Here is a 27036-nt window from a genome sequence, read left to right as displayed (position 1 = left end):
ATTGAGAAGTCCTTGGCTTGTATTCTCATGATAAAAAAGTGGTAGATGCACATATAAACACACTGATATTTCAAATTCTGTTCTAACATTGTATTCAGTGGACTAAAGTACACATTGTATGGAACTAAAACTCTAAACAAAGCAGTCTTCTAACCGTCAAGACATGGAATTCTTATAGCAGAAGGTACACTGTTTCACTAAACTACTTCTTGGTGTAGCAGTTTATTTTTTCAAATCTCTCTTAGGCTGTCATGAATCTCTTATACTAAATTTTGTAAAGGGCCCGATGAAGGGTCGATGTCCAGATGAAATCAGTTTTATTCTCTGCTTCAGCCAGCATTTCATATAGGTTCAGTTCAGTTCAGTTCAGTCGCTCAGTCATGTCTGACACTTTCAACCGACCCCATGGAATGCAGCACCAGGCTTCCCTGTCCATCACCAACTCCCAGAGCTTATTCAAACTCAGTCTGTCAAGTCGGTGTGATGCTATCCAACCATCTCATCCTCTGTTGTCCCCTTCTCCTCCCACGTTCCATCTTCCACAGCATCTGTGTCTTTTCCAATGAGTCAGTTCTTTGCATTAGGTGGCTAAGGTATTGTAGTTTCAGCTTCAGCGTCAGTGCTTCCAATAAATACTCAGGACTGTTTTATTTTAGGATTGGCTGGTTGGATCTCCTTGCTGTCCAAGGGATTCTGAAGGGTCTTCTCCAATAGCACAGTTCAAAAGCATCAATTTTTCAGCACTCAGCTTTCTTTATACTCCAACTCTCACATCCATACATGACTACTGGAAAAACCATAACTTTTACTAGATGGACTTTTATCAGCAAAGTAATGTCTCTGCTTTTTAATATGCTGTCTAGGTTAGTCATAGCTTTTCTTCCAAGGAGCAAGGTCTTTTAATTTCATGGCTGCAGTCACCATCTGCAGTGATTTTGGAGCCCAGGAAAATAGTCTGTTACTGTTTCCATTGTTACCCCATCTATTAACCATGAAGTGATGGGACCAGATGCCATGATCTTAGTTTTTTGAATGTTGAGTTTTAAGCTACCTTTTTCACTCTCCTCTTTCACTTGGCATTACCTCTATACAATTTCAGCTCCAAATATTAATACTCGATACAAAAACTTTCAAAAACCTGAGAAAAGCTACTGAGAAGAAATAATGATATATTAAGTATACTTTCAGTCAAGCGAGCCCTACAATGGTTCTACCAACAATGATGTGATAAAAATGTAAAACAATGGCTGATATTTCTTTACACTTGTATATCAGATTGTAATTTACAAAATGTTTTCATACTCATTTTATCATTCTATCAACATGATTAGATTGAAAAAAATTCCTCTCCTTATTTATTGACACCAAATTGTGTTTTATTCTTACATTTTCAGTAAATAGTGGAGACACAGCTGGAATCTGGATATTATGATATGTACTTTATAACCTTTCAATTATGTATTTTCATAGCCTCCTATCTTATTGATATAAAAATTCACATTAGTCTCTTCCCTTTCTAATGTCAGTTTAACAATTCTGCTATGAACAGTAGGTGTTTTACTGGAACTCCCTTGTTTATTCGATGCTCCAACGGATATTGGCAATTTCATCTCTGGTTCTTCTGCCTTTTCTAAATACAACTTGAACATCTGGAAGTTCACGGTTCATGTACTGTTGAAGTCTGGCTTGGAGAATTTTGAGCATTACTTGATAGCATGTGAAATGAGTACAATTGTGCAGTAGTATGAACCTTCTTTGGCATTGCCTTTTTTTGAGATTACAATGAAAACTGACCTTTCCAGTCCTGTGGCCACTGCTGACTTTTCCAGATTTGCTGGCATATTGAGTGCAGCACTTTCACAGCATCATCTTTTAGGATTTAAAATAGCGCAACTGGAATTCCATCATGTCCACTACCTTTGTTCGTAGTGATGCTTCGTAAGGCCTGCTTGCCTTGGCATTCCAGGATGTCTGGCTCTAGTGAGTAATCACACCATTGTGATTATCTGGGTCATGAAAATCTTTTTTGTATAGTTCTTCTGTGTATTCTTGCCATCTCTTCTTAATATCTTCTGCTTCTTTTAGGTCCATACCATTTCTGTCCTTTATTGTGTCCATTTTGCATGAAATGTTCCTTTGTTGTCTCTAATTTTCTTGAAGTGATCGCTAGTCTTTTCCATTCTAATGTTTCCCTCTATTTCTTTGCATTGATCAGTGAGGAAGGCTTTCTTATCTCTCATTGCTTTCTTTGCCACTGCACATTCAGATGGGTATATCTTTCCCTTTTCTCCTTTGCCTTTAGTTCTCTTCTCTTCTCAGGTGTTTATAAGGCCTCCTCAGACAACCATTTTGCCTTTTTGCATTTCTTTTTCTTGGGGATGGTCTTTATCACTGCCTCCTACACAATGTCATAAACCTCCATCCATAGTTCCTCAGGCACTCTGTCTATTGGATCTTATCCCTTGAATCTATTTGTCACTTTCACTGAATAATTATAAGGCATTTGATTTTGGTCATACCTGAATAGTCTAGTGGTTTCCCCTTCTTTCTTCAATTTAAGTCTGAATTTGGCAATAAGGAGTTCATGATCTGAGCCACAGTCAGTTCCCTTGTTTTTGCTGACTGTATAGAGCTTCTCCATCTTTGGCTGTAAGGAATAAAATCAATCTGATTTCGGTATTGACCATCTGGTGATGTCTATATGTAGAGTCTTCTCTTGTGTTTTTGGAAGAGAGTGTCTGCTATGACTATTGCATTTTCTTGGCAAAACTCTTTTAGCCTTTGACCTGCTTTGTTTTCTACTCCAAGGCCAAATTTGCCTGTTGCTCCAGGTATTGTTGACTTCCTACTTTTACATTCCATTCTCCTATAATGAAAACAACATCTTTTGTGGGTATTAGTTCTAGAAGGTCTCATAGGTCTTCATAGAACCGTTCAACTTCTGCTTCTGCATTACTGGTCAGGGCATAGACTTGGATTACTGTGCTATTGAATGGTTTGCCTTGGAAATGAAGAGAGATCATTCTGTCGTTTTTGAGATTGCATCCAAGTACTGCATTTTGAACTCTTGTTGACTATGATGGCTACTCCATTTCTTCTAAGAGATTCTTGCCCACAGTAGTAGATATAATGGTCATCTGAGTTAAATTCACCCATTCCAGTACATTTTAGTTCACTGATTCCTAAAATGTCGACATTCACTCTTGCCATCTCGTTTGACCACTTCCAATTTGCCTTAATTAATGGATCTAACATTCCAGGTTCCTAAGCAATATTGCTCTTTACAGCATCAGACACTAATTCTATCACCAGTCACATCCACAACTGGGTGTTGTTTTTGCTTTGGCTCTGTCTCTTCATTCTTTCTGGAGTTATTTCTCCACTGATCTCCAGTAACATACTGGGCACTTACCAGCCTGGGGAATTCATCTTTTAGTGTCATATCTTTTTGCCTTTTCATACTGTTCATGGGGTTCTCAAGGTAAGAATACTGAAGTGGTTTACCACTCCCTTTTCTGGTGGACAACGTTTTGTCAGAACTCTCTATCTTGTCCCATCCATCTTGGGTGGTCCTACACGGCATGACTCATAATTTCATTGAGTTAGACAAGGAGGTACTATCAGTAAAATGGGGGAAAATGGGCATCTCATATAGCTCTACAGGTTGCCTTGCATACCTATTCTACATTTCCACCTGGGGCTGTGCTTTGGGTCAGTGAGTTGCAATTCATTTTAAATGTGTGCGCTCTTTTTTTCTTCTCTATAGTTGGACTACTGCTTTCTACAAATCTGACAGCAGACACTCTCCAGTAGAGGGTTCCCCGATGGACAGCTCTATCTGTATTTTCTTTGCCATGGAAAATGTTAAGTTTGTAAATATACTTTGCTTGGTATGATGGAAAGGATATTGAACAATGAGTTAGAGACTTGCTTCTCTTTTTTTAGGGTGAGTGTTTGTGTCCTTGACAAGTGTAAACCATCAAAGGCTGGGGGCAATAAGAGGGGTTCAGGCTATGCTTACTCCTTGGAAGGAAAGTTATGAGCAATCTAGACAGCATATTAAAAAGCAGAGACATTACTTTGCCAACAAAGGTCCTTCTAGTCAAGGCTATGGTTTTTCCAGTGGTCATGTATGGCAGTGAGAGTTGGACTGTGAAGAAAGCTGAGCACTGAAGAATTGATGCTTTTGAACTATGGTGTTGGAGAAGACTCTTGAGAGTCACTTGGACTGCAAGGAGATCCAACCAGTCCATTCTGAAGGAGATCAGCCCTGGGATTCCTTTGGAAGGAATGATGCTGAAGCTGAAACTCCAGTACTCCAGTACCTCATGCAAAGAGCTGACTCATTGGAAAAGACTCTGATGCTGGGAGGGATTGGGGGCAAGAGGAGAAAGAGACGACAGAGGATGAGATGGCTGGATGACATCACCCACTCGATGAACATGAGTCTGAGTGAACTCCGGGAGATGGTGATGAACAGGGAGCCCTGTCATGCTGCGATTCATGGGGTCGCAAAGAGTCAGACACGACTGAGGGACTGAACTGAACTGAACTATGCTCCTAGTCTCTTTCTATGAGGAAGCTAACACGATGATTTTGGTGTTCTTCTTGAGTCCCTGAATCCTCCAAATAGTGTTCTAGGATGTGAACATAGCAGCCAGTCATGGTTGGCATAAAAGTTAAATCTGATTTTCCATCCTGGAACACATGACCTCTAAATTACCTTTCAAATCAAATATTGTATGGTTTTCTGATTACAACTTTTGATTATTCCTATTTTGATTTTATGGGCTTCCCATGTGGTGCAGCATTAAATCTTCCTGCCAGTGCAAGAGAAACCAGAGACATGGGTTCAACCCCTGGTTTGGAAGGATCCCCTAGAGTAGGAAATTGCACACTGCTCCAGTATTCTTGCCTGGAAATCTCCATGGACAGAAGAGCCTGGCAGGCTTGAGTCCGTGGGGTCGCAAAGAGTCAGACAGTACTGAGCAACTTAGCACAGTACCTTTAGATTTTATAGGGAAAATTTAGTTTTTCTTGCTAGTATGTGTAGCAGTATGGATAACAATAAATAGTAGATAATCTAAAATTAACACATTTGCTTAAATAACTGTTTTTATTATGTGCTTAGTTTTTGTGTTCTTACTAACAGCAGTTAATAGAAGTAACATTGTTGATAGGAGGAAACACAAATTATATATTAAAGCAAATTTATCTGCTAAGAATAATTAATATATGAGTCTTCAGAGTTTGTCTTTCTAAATTTGAAGATTAAAATAAATGATTTTCATGTATTGTAATACATGACAGAATATAATACTGAAAGTGATTTTTTTTTCATCTTGAACCTCTATTTAAAATGGCTGTGATAAACTTATATAAAATATCACATTTATTTGATCACTTTAAATTACTGTAATCTAAGGATTGAATTTAGCTGTATATACCTGAGGCACTTTTATTTATCTTGATGTTAAATATAAGACAGCCAATTTTTTAAACAAAATCTTTCTTAAAAAGTGAATTTCTACTTGCTTATGTAAATAAGCAATGGTTGTGTTTACCTCAATAATGAAACAGTGTTTTTAAATTTAATTCATTATTAAATTTGTTTAATTCATGATTCAGTATTTTTGCATAAATTCATTGAAAATACAACTGAAAGTCTTTATTACTTCCTATAAATATTGAATTTATGAACATGAATAGGCTCTATGTGTGATTTTACTGAAACTTCACCTGTAACCTTTGATGGTCTAAGAATCATTTATCCATTATGCTATCCTTCACATTTATTTTAAATCATATAACCTCTCTCATGCTTGAAAATTTTGTCCCTAATAATTATTAATTTACTTTGTATGTGTTGTTTGCCTTAACACTAATCATAAAATATTTATTTGATATTTATATGTGTGTCACTAGCATAGTACCTCTAAACTTTCATTTGTCAGCTTTCACTAACTGGCCAATTTATTTATTTATTTTTTAATTTATTTATTTATTTTAATTGGAGGCTAATTACTTTACAGTGTTGTAGTGGTTTTGCTATACACTGACAGGAATCAACCACAAGTGTACACATGTCCTCCATCACAAAACCCTACCCCATCTCCCTTCCCATCCCATCCTTTGAGTTGTCCCAGTGCACTGGCTATGAGTGCCCTGTTTCATGCATCAAACTTGGACTGGTCATCTATTTCACATTTGGTAATATACATGTTTCAAGGCTATTCTCTCAAATCCTCCCACCCTCGCCTTCTCCCACAGAGTCCAAAAGTCCGTTCTTTACATCTGTGTCTCTTTTGCTGTCTCACATATTGGGTCACCATTACTAATTTTCTAAATTCCATATATATGCATTAATATACTGTATTGGTGTTTTTCTTTCTGACTTACTTCACTCTGTATAGTAGGCTCCAGTTTCATCCACCTAATTAGAACTGATTCAAATGCATTCTTTTAAATATCTGAGTAATATTCCATTCTGTGTATGTACCACACTTTCTTATCCATTTATCTGCTGATGGACATCTAGATTGCTTCCATGACCTGGCTATTGTAAACCATGCTGCAATGAACATTGGGGTACATGTGTCTCTTTCAGTTCTGGTCCCCTCAATGTCTATGCCCAGTGTGGGCTGCTGGGTCATATGGCATTTCTATTTCCAGTTTTTTAAGGAATGTCCACACTCTTCTCCATAGTGGCTGTACTAGTTTGTATTCCCAGCAACAGTGTAAGAGTGTTCCCTTTTCTCCACACGCTCTCCAGCATTTATTGTTTGTAGACTTTTGAATAGCAGCCATTCTGACTGGTGTGAGATGGTACCTCATTGTGGTTTTGATTTGCATTTCTCTGATAATGAGTGATACTGAGCATCTTTTTATGTGTTTGTTAGCCATCTGTATGCATTCTTTGGAAAATGTCTGTTTAGTTCTTTGGCCAATTTTTTGATTGAGTCATTTATTTTTCTGGTATAGAGCTTCATGAGTTGCTTGTGTATTTTTGAGATTAATTTTTTGTCAGTTTTGAGATTAAATTTTTGTCAGTTTTGTCATTTGCTATTATTTTGTCCCATTCTGAAGGCTGTCTTTTCACCTTGCTTATAGTTTCCTTCATTGTGCAAAAGCTTTTAAGTTTAATTAGGTCCCATTTGTTTATTTTTGCTTTTATTTCCATTACTCTGAGAGGTGGGTCAGAGAGGATCCTGCTGTGATTTATGTCAGAGAGTGTTTTGCCTGTGTTTTCCTCTAGGAGTTTTATAGTTTCTGGTCTTACATTTAGATCTTTAATCCATTTTGAGTTTATTTTTGTATATGGTGTTAGAAAGTGTTCTAGTTTCATTCTTTTACAAGTGATTGACCAGTTTTCCCAGCACCACTTGTTAAAGAGATTGTCTTTTTTCCATTTTACATTTTTACCTCTTTTGTCAAAGATAAGGTATCCATAGGTGTTGAGGTCCTTTAATGGACAGGAACCTGGTGGTCTGGAGTCGATGATAAGAAAGTAAAAGAGAGAGAGAGGCTGATATTCCTTGGTTTACACAGAAAACCAATAAAGCCCTTGACACGGGGCTTGCACTGCTTCACGTATGCACAGGGTGCCCTCTCACGAGGGTCTTGCAAGCCTGGGCAAGAAAGTGAGCTCAGCAGGCTTCTGCACTCCAAAGAATTAGCCTGAGAGAGAGAGAAAGAAAGAGAGAGAAAACGAAAGACATGGAGACCCAAGCTCTGATGAAACAAAGGTGTTTTATTCAACATAGTGTGGGTATATATACTGTCTTACAAGGTAGCTTTGTTCAGCAAAGATAAAGATCAAAAGTCCAGACTTACAAATTATCAAGGAAACATAAGGCAATTCATATCAAAGAGAGAAGGTTGTAAATAATCACTTTTTTACCTTATGGTTCATAAAAAAGAAGAGGGCTTGTAAATAGTTATATCACCATATGGAAAAACTAATGAAGGACATGCATGCATTCCTCAGCCCCGTGAGTGGTTTGCCACTCCTCTTAATTCTTGAATATTCAGGAATTAATAAGGAACAGAGGATTCATGGCAGATCCAAAACAGTACATAGGAACCCTCTTGTTAAATGTTTCCTGACACATAGGTTGTGGATTTATCTATTTTGTTAATAGATAAATAACCTATTTTTTATCTATTTTGATAAATAGAAAATTTATCTATTTTCTATTTTGTTCCATTGACCTATATTTCTGTCTCTGTGCCAGTGCCATACTGTCTTGATGACTGTAGCTTTGTAGTATAGTCTGAAATCTGGAAGGTTGATCCCTCCAGTTCCATTCTTCTTTCTCAAGATTGCTTTGATCTTCGTTGTTTTTTGTATTTCTTTACAAATTGTGAAATTATATGTTCTAGTTCTGTGAAAAATACTGTTGGTAGCTTGAAAGGGGTAGCATTGAATCTATAGTTTGTTTTGGGTAGTATACTCATTTTCACTATATTGATTCTTGTAATTCATGAACATTATATATTTCCATCTATTTGTGTCATCTTTGATTTCTCTCATCAGTGTTTTATAGTTTTCTCTATATAAGTCCTTTGTTTCTTTAGGTAGATTTGTTCTTAAGTACTTTGTTCTTTTCGTCACAGTGGTGAATGGGATTTTCCTTAATTTCTCTTTTTGTTTTCTCATTGTTAGTGTATAGGAATGCAAGGGATTTCTTTATTAATTTTATGTCCTGCAACTTTACTATGTTCATTGATTAGCTCTAGTAACTTTCTGGTGGAGTCTTTAGGGTTTTTTATGTAGAGGATCATGTCATCTGCAAACAGTGAGAGTTTTACTTCTTCTTTTCCAATTTGGATTCCTTTTATTTCTTTTTCTTCTCTGATTGCTGTGGCTAAAACTTCCAAAGCTATGTTGAAAGTAGTGGTGAGAGTGGGTACCCTTGTCTTATTCCTGACTTTAGGGGAAATGCTTTAAATTTTTCACCATTGAGGATAATGTTTGCTGTGGGCTTATCATATATGGCTTTTATTATGTTGAGGTATGTTCCTTCTATGCCTGCTTTCTGCAGGGTTTTTATCATATAGGGATGTTGAATTTTGTCAAAGGCTTTCTCTGCATCTATTGAGATAATCATATGGTTTTTATCTTTCAATTTGTTAATGTGGTATATCACATTAATTAATTTGCAAATATTGAAGAATCCTTGTATCCCTGGGTTGAAGCCCACTTGGTCATGATATATGATCTTTTTAATATGTTGTTGGATTCTGATTGCTAGCATTTTGTTAAGGATTTTTGCATCTCTGTTCATCAGTGATATTGGCCTGTAGTTTTGTTTTGTTTTGTTTTGTTTTTTTTGTAGCATTTTTGTCTGGTTTTGGTATTACAGTGATGATGGCCTCATAGAATGAGTTTGGTAGTTTACCTCTCTCTGCAATTTTCTGGAAGAGTTTGAGTATGATAGGTGTTAATTCTTCTCTAAATTTCTGGTAGAATTCGCCTGTGAAGCCATCTGGTCCTGGGCTTTTGTTTGTTGGAAGATTTTTGATTACAGATTACAGCTTTGATTTCTGTGCTTGTGATGAGTCTGTTAAGATTTTCTGTTTCTGGTTCAGTTTTGGCAGTTTATACTTTTCAAGGAATCCGTCTATCTCTTCCAATTTGTCCACTTTTATGGCATATAGTTGCTAATAGTAGTCTCTTATGATCCTTTGTATTTCTGTGTTGTCTGCTGTGATTTCTCCATTTTCATTTCTAATTTTTTATTTGATTTTTCTCCCTTTTTTTCTTGATGAGTTTGGCTAATGGTTTGTCTAATTTATTTATCTTATCAAAGAACCAGCTTTTAGTTTTGTTGATTTTTGCTATAGTGTCCTTTGTTCCTTTTCACTTATTTCTGCTCTAATTTTTATGATTTCTTTCCTTCTACTAACCCCAGGGTTCTTCATTTCTTCTTTTTCTAGTTGTTTTAGGAGTAAAGTTAAGTTATTTGTTTGATTTTTTTTTTCTCTTCTCTCTTGAAGTTAAATTTCTATTGGTATGAACCTTTCACTTAGTACTGCTTTTACTGAATCCCATAGGTTTTGGGTTGTCCTGTTTTCATCTTCATTTGTTTCTATGAATATTTTTATTTCCTTTTTTATTTCTTCCATGGTTTCTTGGTTATTCAGAAATTTGTTGTTTAGCCTTCATATGTTTGTATTTTAATAGTTTGTTTCCTCTGCTGCTGCTGCTAAGTCGCTTCAGTCATGTCTGACCCTGTGCAACCCCATAGATGGCACCCCACCAGGCTCCCCCCGTCCCTGGGATTCTCCAGGAAAGAACACTGGAGTGGGTTGCCATTTCCTTCTCCAGTTGTTTCCTCTAGTTGTCATCTAATCTTACCACATTGTGATCAGAAAAGATGCTTGAAATGATTTCATTTTTTTGAATTTACCAAGGCTAGATTTATGACCCAGGATGTAATCTATCCTGGAGAATGTTCCATGTCCACTTGAGAAATCCAGGATGTGATCTATCCTGGAGAATGTTCTGTGTGCACTTGAGAAAGAGGTGAAATTCATTGAAATGTCCTATAGATATCAATTAGGTCTAACTGATCCATTGTATCATTTAAAGTCTGTGTTTCCTTGCTAATTTTCTGTTTGGTTGTTCTATCCCTAGGTGTGAGTGGGGTATTAAAGTCCCCACTATTATTGTGTTACTGTTAATTTCCCCTTTCATACTAGTTAGCATTTGCCTTATGTATTGAGGTGCTCCATGTTGGGTGCATATATATTTACAATTGTTACATCTTCTTCTTGGATTGATCCTTTGACCATTAAGTAGTGTCTTTCTTTGTCTCTTTTCACAGTCTTTATTTCAGTCTATTTTACCTGATATGAGTATTGCTACTCCTGTTTTCTTTTGGTCTCCATTTGCATGAAATATCTTTTTTCCAGCCCTTCACTTTCAGTCTGTATGTGTCCCTTGGTTTGAGGTGGGTCTCTTGTAGACAGCGTATATAGCGGTCTTGTTTTTTGTATCCATTCAGCCAGTCTTTGTCTTTTGGTTAGGGCATTCGACCCATTTACATTTAAGGTAACTATTGATAATTATGATCCCATTTCCATTTACTTTGTTATTTGGGGTTTGAAACAAACTTCTGTGTTTCCTGTCTAGAGAAGGTCCTTTAACATTTGTTGGAGAACTGGTTTGCTGGTGCTGAATTCTCTCAGCTTTCACTTGTCTGTAAAGCTTTTGAATTCTTCATATTTGAATGAGATACTTGTGGGTATAGTAATCTGGGTTGTAGGTTTTTCTCTTTCATCACTTTAAGTATGTCCTGCCATTCCCTTCTGGCCTGAAGAGTTTCTATTGAAAGATCAGCTGTTATCCTTATGGGGATCCCCTCGTGTGTTATTTGTTGCTTTTCCCTTGCTGCTCTTTGAGTTTGATCTTCATTAGTTTGATTAATATGTGTCTTGAGGTGTTTTGCCTTGGGTTCCTCCTGTTTGGGCCTCTCTGAGTTTGTTGGACTTGGGTGGCTATTTCCTTCCCCATTATAGGGAAGTTTTCAACTATTATCTCCTCAAGTATTTTCTCATGCCCCCCCCCCCCTTTTTTTGTCTTCTTCTGTTACTCCTATGATTCAAATGTTGGGGCATTTGACATTGTCCCAGAGGTCTCTGAGGTTGTCCTCATTTCTTTTAATATTTTTTTCTTTTTTCCACTCTGCTTCATTTATTTCCACCATTCTATCTTCCACCTCACTTATCCTATCTTCTGCTTCAGTATTCTACTGTTGGCTCCCTCCAGAGTGCTTTTGATCTCAGTTATTGCATTATTCATTATTGATCGACTCTTCTTTATTTCTTCTGGGTCCTTGTTAAACATTTCTTTCATCTTCTCAATACTTATCTCTAGTTTATTTATCTGTAAGTCTATTTTGTTTTCAAGATTTAGGATCATCTTTACTATCATTATTCTGAATTCTCTTTCAGGTAGACTCCCTATCTCCTCCTCTTTTGTTTAGTTTGGTGGGCATTTATAATGTTCCTTTACCTTCTGAATAGTTCTCTGCCTTTTCATTTTGTTTAGATTGCTGTGTTGGGGTGCCCTTTCTGTAGGTTGGAAGTTTGTGGTTCCTCTTTATTGTGGAGCCTGCTCCCTGTGGGTGGGATAGGACGAGTGGCTTGTCATGGTTTCCTGATTAGGGGAGTTTGTGTCTGTGTTCTGGCGGGTGGAGCTGGATCTCTTCTCTCTGAAGTGCAGTAAAGTGTTCAGTAGTGAGTTTTGGGGTATCTATGGGTTTGGCTGGCTTTGGGCAGCCTGTCTTTTAATGCTCAGAGCTGTGTTCCTGCTTTGCTGGAGAATTAGCATGGTATCTCTTGCTCTAGAATTTATTGGCTCTTGGGTGGAGCTTGGTTTCAGTGTAGGTATGGAGACTTTTGGGTGAGCTGGGTGAGCTCTTGCCTATTAATGTTCTCTACAATCAAGAGTTCTCTGATATTCTCAAGTTTCGGAGTTAAGCCTCCTGCTTCTGGCTTTCAGTCTCATTCTTATAGTAGCCTCAAGACTTTTCCATCCATATACCACAGATAACAAAACATCTAGGTTAATGGTAAAACAGTTCTCCACAGCAAGGGACACCCAGAGAGGTTCATAGAGTTACATGGAGAAGAGAAGAGAGAGGAGGGAGATAGAGGTGACCAGGAGGAGAAGAGGGGGAATCAAAAGGGGCGAGACCAATCTAGCCAGTAATCATTTCCCTAAGTGTTCTGCATAGTCTGGAACACCCAGAGAGATTCACAGAGTTAAGTAGAGAAGAGAAGGAGGAGGGAGGAGATTGAGATGACCTGGTGGAGAGAAGGGAGAGTCAAAAGGGGAGAGAGCAATCAAGCCAGTAATCACACCCTCCTTTTGAGAGAATGGGCTGCCTTTCTGGGTGCCTGGTGTCCTCCACCAGCATTCAGAAGTTGTTTTGTGGAAGTTACCCAGATTTCAAATGAGCTCTTGATGAATTTGTGTGGGAGAAAGTGGCCTTCCCATCCTATTCCTCTGCCATTTTGGGACCAACCTGCAACTGGCCAATTTATTTCATGGGGGTACTTATCATCTAACTTTTTCTTTGAATTTTTTCAAGAATTATATAAAAAATTAAAGTCTAAATCCTGAGAATGTTATATCTAGAATGCATATGATCTAGAATAAATACTTGAATGATTATGATGTCTTACCTTCTTCAGTGGAATTAATTTTTCCTGATTCTTTCTATATTTACTTTTGGTTTTTAATCTTGACTTCAAAAACTGGCATTATGAAATATCACTTCTGAACTCTTTTTTTCTATATATGCTATGTCTTTATGTTTATTTATAATTTATATTTGTTCTCATTTCAAATATGTTTTGAAGTAAGAGTATATGCATGCACACAGTAATTAAAATGAAGCTAAAACAGACCATAAACCATGTAGTTCAGTTCAGTTCAGTAGCTCAGTCGTGACTGATTCTTTGCGTACCCATGAATCGCAGCACGCCAGGCCTCCCTGTCCATCACCATCTCCCAGAGTTCACTGAGACTCACATCCATTGAGTCCGTGATGCCATCCAGCCATCTCATCCTCGGTCGTCCCCTTCTCCTCCTGCCCTCAATCTCTCCCAGCATCAGAGTCTTTTCCAATGAGTCAACTCTTTGCACGAGGTGGCCAAAGTACTGGAGCTTCAGCTTTAGCATCATTCCTTCCAAAGAAATCCCAAGGTTGATCTCCTTCAGAAGGGACTGGTTGGATCTCCTTGCAGTCCAAGGGACTCTCAAGAGTCTTCTCCAACACCACAATAGTAGAAATTAGAATTTTTTCAGCTAGAAACCAGAATGAGATAGTTTCTGAAATGCATTATTTTATTTTAACTATGACTTTTATGTAAACAAGGAAAAAAACAAAAACATTTTCATTTCCCAGGTTTAATATGAAAGCCCGGTGTCATCAAAGTTTTAGGTATCAGAATGACTCTCTTCTCTGTGGCCAGAAGTACCTTCCTCAAACTCTTCATCTCCCCCTTCATTTATTTACCAGTTTGCATATTATCTCCTTTTGTAAAACCTTGTATTACATATTCAATAAAGAATTACCTTTACTTTGAATTATACATTGATAATTATATACTGTCACTTGGAGAAGCAAATGGCAAACCACTCCAGTATTCTTGCCTGGAAAATCCCATGGAGAGAGGAGCCTCGAGGGCTATAGCCCATGGAATTGCAAGAGTCAGACACAACTTAATGACCAAACCACATAACTGTCACTAATTGGATGCCTATCACGTGAGAGGCAAATATCAGACACTGAATTATCTCTGACCTGCACAATAATCCTGAAGGATTCCTGCTTAAATGTCTTATTTATAGATGATTGAACTGAAACTAAGACTAGCTAAGAAATTTGCATGAAGTCAGATAGCTGTTAATAATTAAGATAGAATTCTTGATCTGAATCCCAATAGCAGTTTGTAATTGAAAGATATCCACATGTAGAATGTTCTTTAAAATATATATATATATATCATAGTTGTGTAATAACTGTGTAAATCCCATGGATGAGGGAGCCTGGTAGGCTGCAGTCCATGGGGTCGCTGGGAGTCGGGCACGACTGAGCGACTTTACTTTCACTTTTCACTTTAATGCATTGGAGAAGGAAATGGCAACCCACTCCAGTGTTTTTGCCTGGAGAATCCCAGGGACTGGGGAGGCTGGTGGGCTGCCGTCATGGGGTCGCACAGAGTCGGACACAACTGAAGCGACTTAGCAGTAGCAGCAGCAGCAACCTTTATTTACTGTTCTTTGTAAAAGAGAAAGCATATGAAACCTATATTGACATTTGAATATTACTGTATTTCCTTACAGCCTGTGAACTTATGAATCAAGGCATCTTGGCCCTGGTCAGCTCCATTGGCTGCACATCAGCGGGATCCCTCCAGTCTTTGGCAGATGCCATGCATATCCCCCACCTCTTCATTCAGCGCTCCACAGCTGGGACCCCAAGGAGTGGCTGTGGACTCACCCGGAGCAACAGGAATGATGACTACACTCTCTCTGTTCGGCCACCTGTCTACTTAAATGATGTTATCCTGAGAGTGGTCACAGAATATGCCTGGCAGAAGTTCATTATATTTTATGATAGCGAGTATGGTAAGTGTTTGTTACTTGAATGAGTTTTGTAAGCTGGTATTTATATGGCAGTTAATTTTGTTGAATCTTGAAACACTTGAAGAAGTTATTATTTTTTGTGGTTTTCATGTCCTGTCATGTTCTTACAAATCAGGCAACAATGACAAAAAAGTTTGTTAAGACCTCAGGCTCAATCTTTTACATATATTTTGATTTTTCAAATAATAGGAAGTTATTGAAAACAGTGCTGTATTTTTTCCTCTTTCAAAAGCATTTATACCTAAATATAACAATAAAAGAATAATTTTTGACAGATCCTAGAACACTTAAAAACATTACATATTTCTATTTTTCAGTTAAAAAAATCTGCAGTATTTTTCTTATGCTCTTGTATAGACTTTAGAATCTACTTAGTACTTAACACTTTGAGAGTCATTGAAATTATAATGCCTTATATTTATCCTAGCATATTGTCTCCAATGTGAACTCTCACAAAAATACTGACTAGTATAAAGATGCTTAATTTATTTAACTTGCCAAGGTAAAACACAAGGCATTTTACTTATATTATTTTACTATATCTTAAGAAGATACTGTGTCTCAATATTTTTATTTGTGCTACATTAACAAAAGTAAGCAAAAATAGGGCTTCCCAGGTGTAAAGAACTTTCCTGCCAATGCAAGAGACATAAGAGACTGCAGTTTGATCCCTGAGTCAGGAAGATCCCCTGGAGGAGGGCATGGCAAGCCACTCCAGTGTTCTTGCCTGGAGAATCCCAGAGGAGCCTGGGCAGGCTACCATCCATAGCGTCAAAAAGAGTCAGACATAACTGAAGTAGCTTAGCACGCATTTAACAATAAATGAAGAAATAATGTTATTTTTGTTTAAACACTTTTTTCCCAAATTAAAATCTACCTGTTTTCTATCTGACTAATCCCAGAGATTTTCAAATATAGTTTCTTTCTTATTTTTGTCATTAGGAAGAGAGGAAAGACAGTAGAGATTGATAGGTTCAAATGAGAGGAAATAAACAGATTTTGATAAGGGATATATATTGTGAAACATGTGCTTCCTTAGAAATTTGCCTTAAGAAGGAGACAGAAAAAAAAATTCCTTTCAGTGTGGATGGGCCTGGTTTTTACATTTTTATTTTAAAATGTTAAGATTTATGATCTAAAGAGCAACTTATTTTCATTGCAAATAAAAAACTATTTCAAAATGAGAGTTTTCTTACCCTAATCTGCTCAGCATTTGGAACATAGAGAACAGTTACACAAGAGTTGCCAGAAAGTGACATCAATAGAACCAAGCACAAACAGGTTGGCAGAAAGCTGGAAAGCAGCAAATAAGAGCTCCTGTGGACTCCTAGGGAGGGAATGCAAGTGGCAGCTACATTAGCCCTAAATATTCAAAGGTCACATGGGGTTTGGGCAGCTGAGTTCCATTAAACTTGATGGGTAGACTTCAGCCAAAAGTCCGTGACACTCTCTAAAAGCACAGTCCTTTGTCCCCAGGACGGAAATCCTTATTTTGTTGTTTAATTCGTATTACTTAGGGGTCACAGAACGAAGACCAAGAGACTAAAATGAATAAAGTAAACAAAAAGGAAATAAAAATAATTGCCTCATCAGTAAAAGTAAGGATGGAACACAAATCTGATAGTCACGAGTAGAATTATTTAGTGAACATAGTAAACTCTAGCTCTACTCTCAACATACTGAGTATCCCTTTGTCAGTTTTTTCTAGTCAGATTATCTATGGATATATAACCACAAATGATATTCTCATGACCTCTACTGAAACATAATTTGAAATAATGATTTTTTAAATTGCAAATCTTTATTTAAGAGGAGAAAACACTGCTTAGTTAGTCCTATCAAAGTAGTCTGTAAAATAAAGAACAGAAAAATAACTTTTGATGATGTTTCTACAAATTAAAATGAGAATTTTACTGTATGATTACAAATATCCATGAGAAAAGAAAATTCCTTGTTATCTTATTCCCAAGTCTTAACATGGATTACACTTAGGGAAGTCTTATAAAAGAAGACATTTTGATTGCTGATAAGTAATTTTTTAAATGTACAATAAATTTATGGTCACACACTCCTTTCCATACATTTGAATTTCCCCATTCTCTTTTCTTTTGCTTTCCTTTGAATAAATAAGATGTTTATAATCATAGTATTTGTATTCTCTGTTAGAAGCAGTGTTTGTTTTAGGAATAACGAGAACATTTTCCTTTACTCTGATGATAAAATTTATTTTAACTTATTTAATTTAATAATTCATGAAAAAATATCCTGATTGTACTTTTAAAATCATTTCCAGTAATACTTTTCTTCAATGAAAGAAAATTTTTCTTTGATACTTACAATAAATCTTGCTAGTAAAGAACTGGGCTACAATCCAAAATAAACATCAAGCTATCCAAATATCTTGTATCTTGAAGAGGGCTAATGTATTTACATATACATTCATCATAGTCCTCATTTTAAGTTCAAACATTAGAATTATACTTGACTTTTATCGTGGTTATCAGGAGTTACTTTCATTAAGGAATGGGTTAAGCAACCTTCCATTCCATGGATGGAATCAGGCAACCTGCTGAAGCCAAATGTTATTGAAGATGTATTTTGCTTAGAAAAATATACTTAAAGAAAAAGATTAGGCTTCTTATTCAGTTTATTAGAGGAAAACTTTTTTCAAAAGCAGTTAATTATGATTATGTGCTTAAATTATGATTTAAGTTGGCTTAAAGCTCAACATTCAGAAAACGAAGATCATGGCATCTGGTCCCATCACTTCATAGCAAATAGATGGGCAAACACTGGAAACAGTGACAGACTTTATTTTGGGGGGCTTCAAAATCACTGCAGATGGTGACTGTAGCCATGAAATTAAAAGACACTTACTCCTTGGAAGGAAAGTTATGGCCAACTTAGACAGCGTATTAAAAAGCAGAGACATTACTTTGCCAACACTGGTCCATCTAGTCAAGGCTATGGTTTTTCCAGTGGTCATGTATGGGTGTGAGATTTGGTCTATAAAGAAAGCTGAGTGCTGAAGAATTGATACTTTTGTACTGTGGTGTGGAGAAGACTCTTGAGAGTCCCTTGGACTGCAAGGAGATCCAACCAGTCAATCTAAAGGAAATCAATCCTGAATATTCATTGGAAAGACTGATGCTTAAGCTGAAACTCCAATACTTTGGCCACCTGATACAAAGAACTGACTCATTGGAAAAGACCCTGATACTGGGAAAGATTGTAGGAGGGAGGAGAAGGGGACAACAGAGGATGAAATGGTTGTATGGTATCACCGACCCAATGGACATGAGTTTGAATAAACTCCGGATTGGTGATGGACAGGGAGGCCTGCCATGCTGCATTCCATGGGGTTGCAAAGAGTCAGACGTGACTGAGTGAATGAACTGCACTGAACTTATGAATATGAGCCCAGTGTAAAAGTACACTATAAATTCCTTACCAGAGAAAATTCATATCTTTGACAAATAAATGGATGATGACCCTGGTTTGATTCCGGGGTTGGGAAGATCCCCTGTAGAAGGGATAGGCTACCGCTCCAGTATTCTTGGGCTTCCCTTGTGTCTCACCTGGTAAAGAATCTGCTTGTAATGCAGCAGTCCTGGGTTTGATACCTGAGTCGGGAAGATCCCCTGGAGAAGGAAAAGGCTACCCACTCCAGTATTCTGGCCTGGAGAATTCCATGGACTGTATAGTTGATGGGGTCACAAAGAGTCAGATGTGACTGAGCAACTTAAAAAAAAAGAAAGAAAGAAAATGGATGGAAAGAGAAAAAAAATGTGAAACTTTATTTGAATGAATTGACTCAAGACATTGTTTTAAAGACTTGAAAAGAAGTGTTAAACTTTTAAAAATGTGTCATTTAAGAAATATTCATTGTTCCCTTGTTTAGTGAAAATGCAAAACTTGACATTAAAAATTTTACAGAATGTCGTCTTAACCTTTAAGAAACTTATAATTAAAAGATAAAATATTTATAATAATCTCTTAATAGAGAAAATAGTATGTTGTGTCATAAATGATATAAACTGAGTACTAGTGGTTTGCAGTGAAGAAAGTGTTTAATTTAGGCAGCAGTGATCAAAGGAGGCTTCATGGGTAGACTTTGATCTTGATTATTGCCTCTCAGAATCCTACCTAACTTTCACAGTGTTTGAGAGAGAGCAACTCCAATAGACAGTGTGAACAAATCTTATAGAAATAAAAATATTAAAAATAGTATATCTGAGCATTTTTATTGGCCAGGCACTAGAATAAATATTTTACATTATATCACTGAATTTTCTCAATAGCTCTATGAAGTAGATTATAGTATTATCACTATTTTACAAATTGGAAAACAGAAACAACTGATGGGTTACTTGTTTATGAAATATAACTAAGAAGCATCAATACTGTTTAAAGTCTGACCAGAGCATGTACTCCTAACCATGTATAATGAGTATGAAGAGATTGCAGTGAACTATCACACCAGAATATAACAAGGGGATAATCTTATAGAGAACATGTACTGATATCCAGGCTCTGTTCTAAATGCTTTACATGTTCATTTAATTCTCACAGCAGCTCTATGAGGTAGATGATGATGATGATGACGGTAATGATATTATAGATGAAAAAAGCTGAGGTAGTAAGAAGTCAGGTGACTTGAAACCAAGCCCCAAAAGTCTGAATTCAAGCACTCATAGTGTCTCTTCCTGCTTTCAACTACTGGACTATTTTGATGCTATAGAAATAATAAGATTAATTTCTGACACAAATTTCTTAAGCATTTACAATGAAAATGTGTAGAATCATTTTCATTAAAGAGATACAATAACTGACTTTAAGCCTGCTGACCTTCAGCATATTAATATCATTCAAGAAAAAATACTGTATATCAGTTCAGGAGGTTTGTTTATCATTGTAAATTTGGAAATAGGACAGTCATTGAGTCAAAGTAGGCTGACTTCTCACCAGAAATAGCTGCTTGCCTATATAATAACTGTTCTCCTCCTTAGGCCAAATTTGCTTGAGAGCATAATACTTCCAGTTGAAAAACTATAGTCCTCAGATTGCTTACAGGTGGGGCTGTAATGTGATACAGTCAAGAACTGTGAAGGGTCTGAGATTTTCGCCCTGTGTGCATGCGTGCATGCTCAGTTGCTTCTGTCCTGTCTGACTCTTTGCGATCCTACAGACTGTAGTCCACAAGACTCCTCAGTTCATGGGATTCTCCAGGCAAGAAAACTGGAGTGGGATGCCATTCCCTTCTCCAGAGGATCCTCCCAACTCAGGGATTGGACCCCTCATCTCCTACATTACAGGTGGATTCTTTGCTACTGAGCCACTGGAGAAGCTCTGAGATTTTACCCTACTTGCAAGCTAACTAAGTTAGCCTGCCTCAATTATAGGTATGCTGGCAGAAAACACTAAGCTCCTGAATTGGAGGGAGAGGACTTTAATACTTGGGGCACAGCAAGCAACGTGAGCTTTATCTTAATTAAAACTTTCTGTTCATATTAGACACCGTTAAGAAAATAAATAAGCAAACTGTAAACTGGGGAGTAAATTTCAATACATATACCATAGAAAGGGCTCAGAGAATTAAACAAACAAAACTATGAAGCAAAAATATGAGACCAACACAGATATAACAACCGAAAGTGTGCACAAAGTTTGTTCAAGGAATTCATATAAGAAGCTATATAAACGGCCAATAAACACAAGAAGTGCTGAACATTTTTAGTCCACAGGTAAATACCAATTAAAATAAGATACTAATCAGTACCCACTAGACCGACTGAAGGCCATTACTACACATGGGCAAGAATGTGGCAAACTGAAACCCTCCACAGAGAGTTGTAAAAATGTGTAGGCGCTTATGGAACCGTTCGGCAATTCGTTACAAATTTAAATATTCATCCACCACGTGACTTACCACGGTCACTTCCAGGTATTTACCAAGATAAATGTGAATGTATATCTGTGAAATCGTATATACAAATCCTTATGTTAGCATTATTCATAAAGTCCAAAACTGGAAAAACTTAAATGTCCATAATTTTGAAAATGGTTCAAGGAATTGTGGAATGTTCCTACAATGGAATACTATTCAACAATAAGAAGAAATGAACCACTGAAATATTCAACAATAAAAATTTGAGTGAAATAAGCCTGAAAGAAAAAGAAGTATATACTATAGATAGTATTCCATTTATATGAATTCTAGTAACATATAAAACTAATCTTGGTGATCCAGTCAGAAAGTGGTTTCATCTCTGGGCCAGGAGTGGACCGTCTGGAAAAGGACACATGATAACCTTCTGTGGTACCAGAGATATTCAGTTTTTTGTTCTGAGTGCAATACAATAAATCTTTGAGCTATACATGTAAGTTATATTTATTTATTGTAAGTAAATTATATCTTATTAAAAATTAGAAGACAGAACAACCTATTACATATCTGAAAACTTAAAAAAAGGGAAAAATCAATTTACTTATAATTTCAAATGAAGTATCAGAATTAAATTGTGATCACTTATTGATTATGGTGTCAGAGACAAAGGGTTAGAATTCAGTGTAGTGCACACCTGGAACTGAGATTTGATAATAGACCAGAGTGACTGGAAGAGCTTCTTAATCATCGTAATACCTCAGGTCCATAGACACCTGGAATCAGAATTTTTGCAAGGTAGGCACTAAATGTTAACAGCTCTCCTGATGTTTCTGATGCAGCCAGCTTTGTTCCTAGATAAGGCATCTGGAAGCAAGAAACTTTAGTAGATATCTTCTTCAACGTCTTTGATTGGTAGCATTGTTTCCCTGCCAGAATCCTCCAAGCAAGAGAGAACTCACTGTATTTTCAAGGAGACTATCTTATAAATGGATACTGGACATTTCTAAATGGCAGAAACTTTTTCTTTTTATAAACTTAAAACATACTGGACAAAATGATTCATTTCTGGAATAATATAAAATAAGTAATCCCTTTGCTTGTAATCATTTATCAATAAGTAAAGAATTGATTACATCCCATGAACCCACTCAGTCTTCTACTGCCTAAGTACTAAGGACAGTTTACTATTTTCAACCTGATATGTATGCTTCTTAGATAGTCCACCTTTCTAATAAATGCCTTTAACCTTATCTATTTTATTTTTTCAATATTTCTGTATATGGCTGATATATATATATACACACTGATTATACAATATGCCACATGCTATCTTATTGCCTTAGAGAGGTGAGACCTTTACTGCTTTTTAGCAAAACAAAAAGCACTTGTGTTTTCATGTAACTTCTGCCTTTTAAATTTTTTATATTAAATCTTTATCATAAGTACTGATTATATTGCCCTCCCCTTCCAATCTTACATCATTTTCAATTTGCTTATCATGCTATTTATGCTTTCAGCCAAATCTCTAAGAGAGCGTTTGGTCAAGAAGATGTAATATAATACCTAGGAAGACTCATCAGAAGCAATGGTAGTAGTCCAGGCAGGCTCACTATCAGAGAGGTCTAAGCAAGAAATTAGTTGAATGTACCAGAGCAACAGCTAGATTCCAGAATCCAGGAGTCTTGGAACTGACAGTATACAGAAGTGAGTGATCTTTAAAATAGAATAAAAGCATATAGATTGCTTTAATGAGAGGTTTCTGTTTTAAATATATTGAAATAAAAGTTGAATTTCAGGGATGGATAGGCTGAATAGAACTGATTTACAAGAGCAGCAAAGTTGATGTGCATTTCATCTAAAGAACTATTTGGGTTATTTAATTTCCTTTGCCTGAAAAATATTGGTCCCACACTTAATATTAGAATGAACCTATTTGTAGATTTATTATCTGGGTCTAATTATGGAGCTTGGAGGGGTAATATGATAGGGATATAAGCGGCTTGTAAAAGTAATGACACAGACATGAACTAACTGAAGGTAGTTATATTTGCACTCCTACTATAGCCTCACCTCTATTTCAATTCATGCGTTTGTTTCATTCTCAAGCCAGACAGTTGGCATTGGTAACTCCAACTATATTCTTAGAGATTATTACATTAAAAAAAGGCCTCTTCCCTTCTTTGTCCATATATTAATATCATGCATAGGGCTATTTATCCTCCTATAAAGTCTCAAGCTGTGTTTGGGTCCTGTTCTTATTCTTGAACCAAATAATTTGTTCTGGGGTATGTGGGCTCTCAGTCAGCAATCTGAGTTACATGATGACCCTCTAGGTGAAGAGTAGGCATATGTGGACACATGTGCTTCCCTTGTCAGCTTGAAAAAAATAATAAATATGAATTAGATTATTTCAATTTGATTAAATTTTTAAATCTAATATTATCAAATTGTAATTTAGATGTTTACAATTAACAAATATTTGTCTTTATAATTCACCACTTAAAATTGCTTTTAAAGTACACTCTTCTTTGGTTCAGTTTGCTTGTTTTTGTTGGTTTTGATCAACTTAGATTTATTTTATGTTTTTAGCTTTTCTGACATTTTCCTTACTGTTTCAGGAGAGTCTTTTTCATTTTACAATAAGACTTTTGTCTGTATGTAAATGTATACTATAATTTGTTAAACTAAGTATTTCTGAAAATCAGAGACCAAAATGTATATAACAGGTTTTGATAAAAAATATTTTAACCTCAAAAATAGTAAGTGAAAACATATTTCTCTCTATATGCAGAAATATTTACTTTTTGACATCCATATGCATAAAAACAAAGAAATAAATTCAGCTTTAAGGATTAATGAATATATTATTTATGGACTCTTGCCTTCTGCAAATACTATTTAATGATCCAAAATTAAGGGTCAGTATGTAATTGAATGACCTGAGGTACTTAAGTACTACCCTCCAGTATATCATTCTTGCCTTAAAAGTTAACTTGTCATATCGTAGAACTCTTTGAAACGAACTTTGGGGTGCCATCAGCATGATTGCATTCCTAGGAATCACAGTATTTATTCCATGCAGTCTTGAATGTAGGTTTAATCAAGGCCCATAAAATGGACACATTCCTCTTAATTTATTGCAAATGTTTATAATTAAACACCTGAGGGTGTTTTCAAATGTCTGATGACTATAATATTATTAACTCTCTCTCTAGACAGTCTTAAAGTAGTTTATTACTCATTTGGCTACTTTCCAGCTTTCAGTTCTGTTATTTACTTCAATGTACATCAGTAAGCATATAATTAATTCAAGCATCTTAATGAACTATTTTGTTTGCATTTGTATATATTATGTCAGGTAGGTAAAAATAACATATTCTACTGTTTTGCATTTGTACATCAGTAAAATGTCCTAAAAATATTGATTCAGCATAAAATGACATTTAAGCTGAAACATTATTATCTAATGTTAAAATCTTCTTATCAAACAGTTCTTATCAAACTGACAAGTTCTTATCAAACTGATAAGTTCTTATCAAACTGAAAATCTCAGTGGGTCACTATTGCCTATGTCACCTTATAATCTCATAAAGCACACTATTATCTTTATTTTCTAAATACAGTACAAGTGACAGGAAATACTCAAATTAATGATTCAAATTATTTTGAAGTAAGGGTTGATAAAAAGCCTTTTTCCCCCCTTGAGGAAACAAGCAGTTACAGATTATGCTGTGCTATTTATTCTTTGGGAAATTCCATTCAGCTTAATGATGTATCTCACATGTCCAGTAGTATGATGTATTTCTTTTTATCTTAAAATAAAAAACCTTATAAGAATCTAAATATTAATTTTAAAGCTTAGCATTCTGTCATAATTTCAGAAACACCAAGCTTGGCTGAATGGAGTCTTAAGTCTCCTGCCCAGTGAAGTCTTCAGTGCATTAAGTGATTAAAAATGATTAAATGCACCTAATCTGCTCAAATGAGGGAGGAAGATGAGTAGAGGAAAAGAAAAATCAGACATACAAAGCTTCAGTGAAAAATCTTTTTTTCTACCAAATTTAGTATTTTAAAAGAATTATTTGAATACAATGATAAGGTTAAGAATTACTGTTTGATATGTTCCAGAGAATATCACTAAATTTTAAGTTGCAACTACAGTTTGGGAAATGAATAATATTGTATGATTTTTCTGTCTGTGAAAGGGTCTATGTTATCATCAGCTATGTAAAGAGCAAACCTGTAGAGGGCAGGGATTCTTACTCATCATTCCCTCCCAGGTACCTCTCACAGTGCTTGGCACATACTAAGCAGAGACTAGATTCCAAAAGAGATTTCTTTGGATGCTGACTACTGGTTTAGGATGAACAGTAAGATATATATCTTGTTTGTGAGTCAGTTTAGAAATGTATTTATACATTAGATTCCGTTACCCCCTGGGATTTTTCTACCCTAATCTACTTAATTATAAGCCATGTTTAGAGAGAAATTAAGTTTAATCTTACACTAATGATCATAATAAAGCTATCATTCTGCACAATTTAATAAAACAAATCAATGTGCTTCAATCAGTCACTACCTCCTAGAGAGTTATTGTGGTAAGTTGGTCTAACTAGGCAACAGTTATCACAGAAATTGCTAGACTATCAAGTTCTAAAGGTATTACCTAAATCAACTTTTAGTCCTTATTATGCTTTTTGTTTATTTTCCATTTTTTTGTAGTAAAGGAAAGCAGAAGAAAATCATGAACAAGGGGGATTTTGACTGGGTTAATGTAATCTTGATAATGAAAATGTATATTGCATAGAAATTTGCAGTTTACAGACTGCTTTAATATTGCATGTGTGCTAACTGGCTTCAGTTGTATCTGACTCTTTGCAACCCTATGGACTGTAGCTCGCCAGGCTCCTCTGTCCAAGGGATTCTCCAAGCAAGAATACTGGAGCATGTTGACATGCCCTTCTCCAGAGGCTCTTCCCAACCCAGGGATGGAACCTGCATCTCTTATGTCTCTTGCATTGGCCAGCGTGTTCTTCACCACTAGCGCCACCTGGGAATCCCTGCTTTAATATTTCACATACTTTATTTCCTTTTATTAGAGTAACTCAATAATTAAGTGTTATCATTTTATTTTTTGTACCAATAAGGTCTGGTTAGCTGTTACTTTTCCTAAGCTTCCGTTCCTTTGCTTTTTACATTTCTCTAATTGACATTCATCAGATTAAAACAAGTACTTGTCTAAATTGTTATTCCCTTCACTAAACTGGATATACCTCAAAAACAGGAACTATACCTTCACCTTCATTACCAAACTACCAGATATTTAAGATTGTGTATAGTCAGTACCCTTTTTCTTGCAAGTGACTGAAGCTCATTTCAAACTATATAAGAAAAAAGTGAAAAAAAAGAATATTTTTTCAATTGACTTATGCAGTTGGGAAGTCTAAGAAATAGCTGGCTTGCCTCTTTCACTTTCTCTTTTTAAAATTTTTACTTTTACTTTATTTTGTTTTACAATACTGTATTAGTTTTGCCATACATTGACAGGAATCAGCCACGGGTGCACATGAGATCCCAATCCTAAACCCCCCTCCCCCCCCCCGACCCCATATCATCTCTCTGGATCATCCCCGTGCACCAGCCCCAAGCATCCTGTATCCTGTATCCTGTATCGAACATAGACTGGTGATTCATTTCTTATATGATAGCATACGTGTTTCAATGCCATTCTCCCAAATCATCCCATCCTCTCCCTCTCCCACAGAGTCCAAAAGTCCATTCTAAACATCTGTGTCTTTTTTGCTGTCTCGCATACAGGGTTATCATTACCATCTTTCATTCATTGGCTACATTCTTCATTTCACACTAGACATGCTGGCTCTTGCAGTTCCAAAACTGCCTCATTATAGCTTGTGATACAAAAGAAGGAACATCTATTTTTCATTATCATATCAAATTCCAATTCTTGTTTGAATCCTGTGACTAT

The 27036-nt window shown here is 36.2% G+C and overlaps 1 protein-coding gene across 1 annotated transcript in view; it reads left to right on the top strand.

Annotated features, from left to right (window-relative positions):
• The window catches only part of GRID2 (glutamate ionotropic receptor delta type subunit 2), a 1625731-nt gene that overhangs the window by 849322 nt on the left and 749373 nt on the right, over positions 1 to 27036 (top strand). Inside the window, exon 3 of the mRNA XM_040237847.1 lies at positions 14861 to 15145. Coding sequence (XP_040093781.1) covers positions 14861 to 15145 — 285 coding nt within the window. The remainder of the gene's footprint in view (positions 1 to 14860; positions 15146 to 27036) is intronic.

Source organism: Oryx dammah, unplaced genomic scaffold (assembly GCF_014754425.2).
Source record: "Oryx dammah isolate SB20612 unplaced genomic scaffold, SCBI_Odam_1.1 HiC_scaffold_3, whole genome shotgun sequence".
In the NCBI taxonomy this organism is placed as follows: domain Eukaryota; kingdom Metazoa; phylum Chordata; class Mammalia; order Artiodactyla; family Bovidae; genus Oryx; species Oryx dammah.
This window is presented reverse-complemented; position numbering and strand designations above follow the sequence as displayed.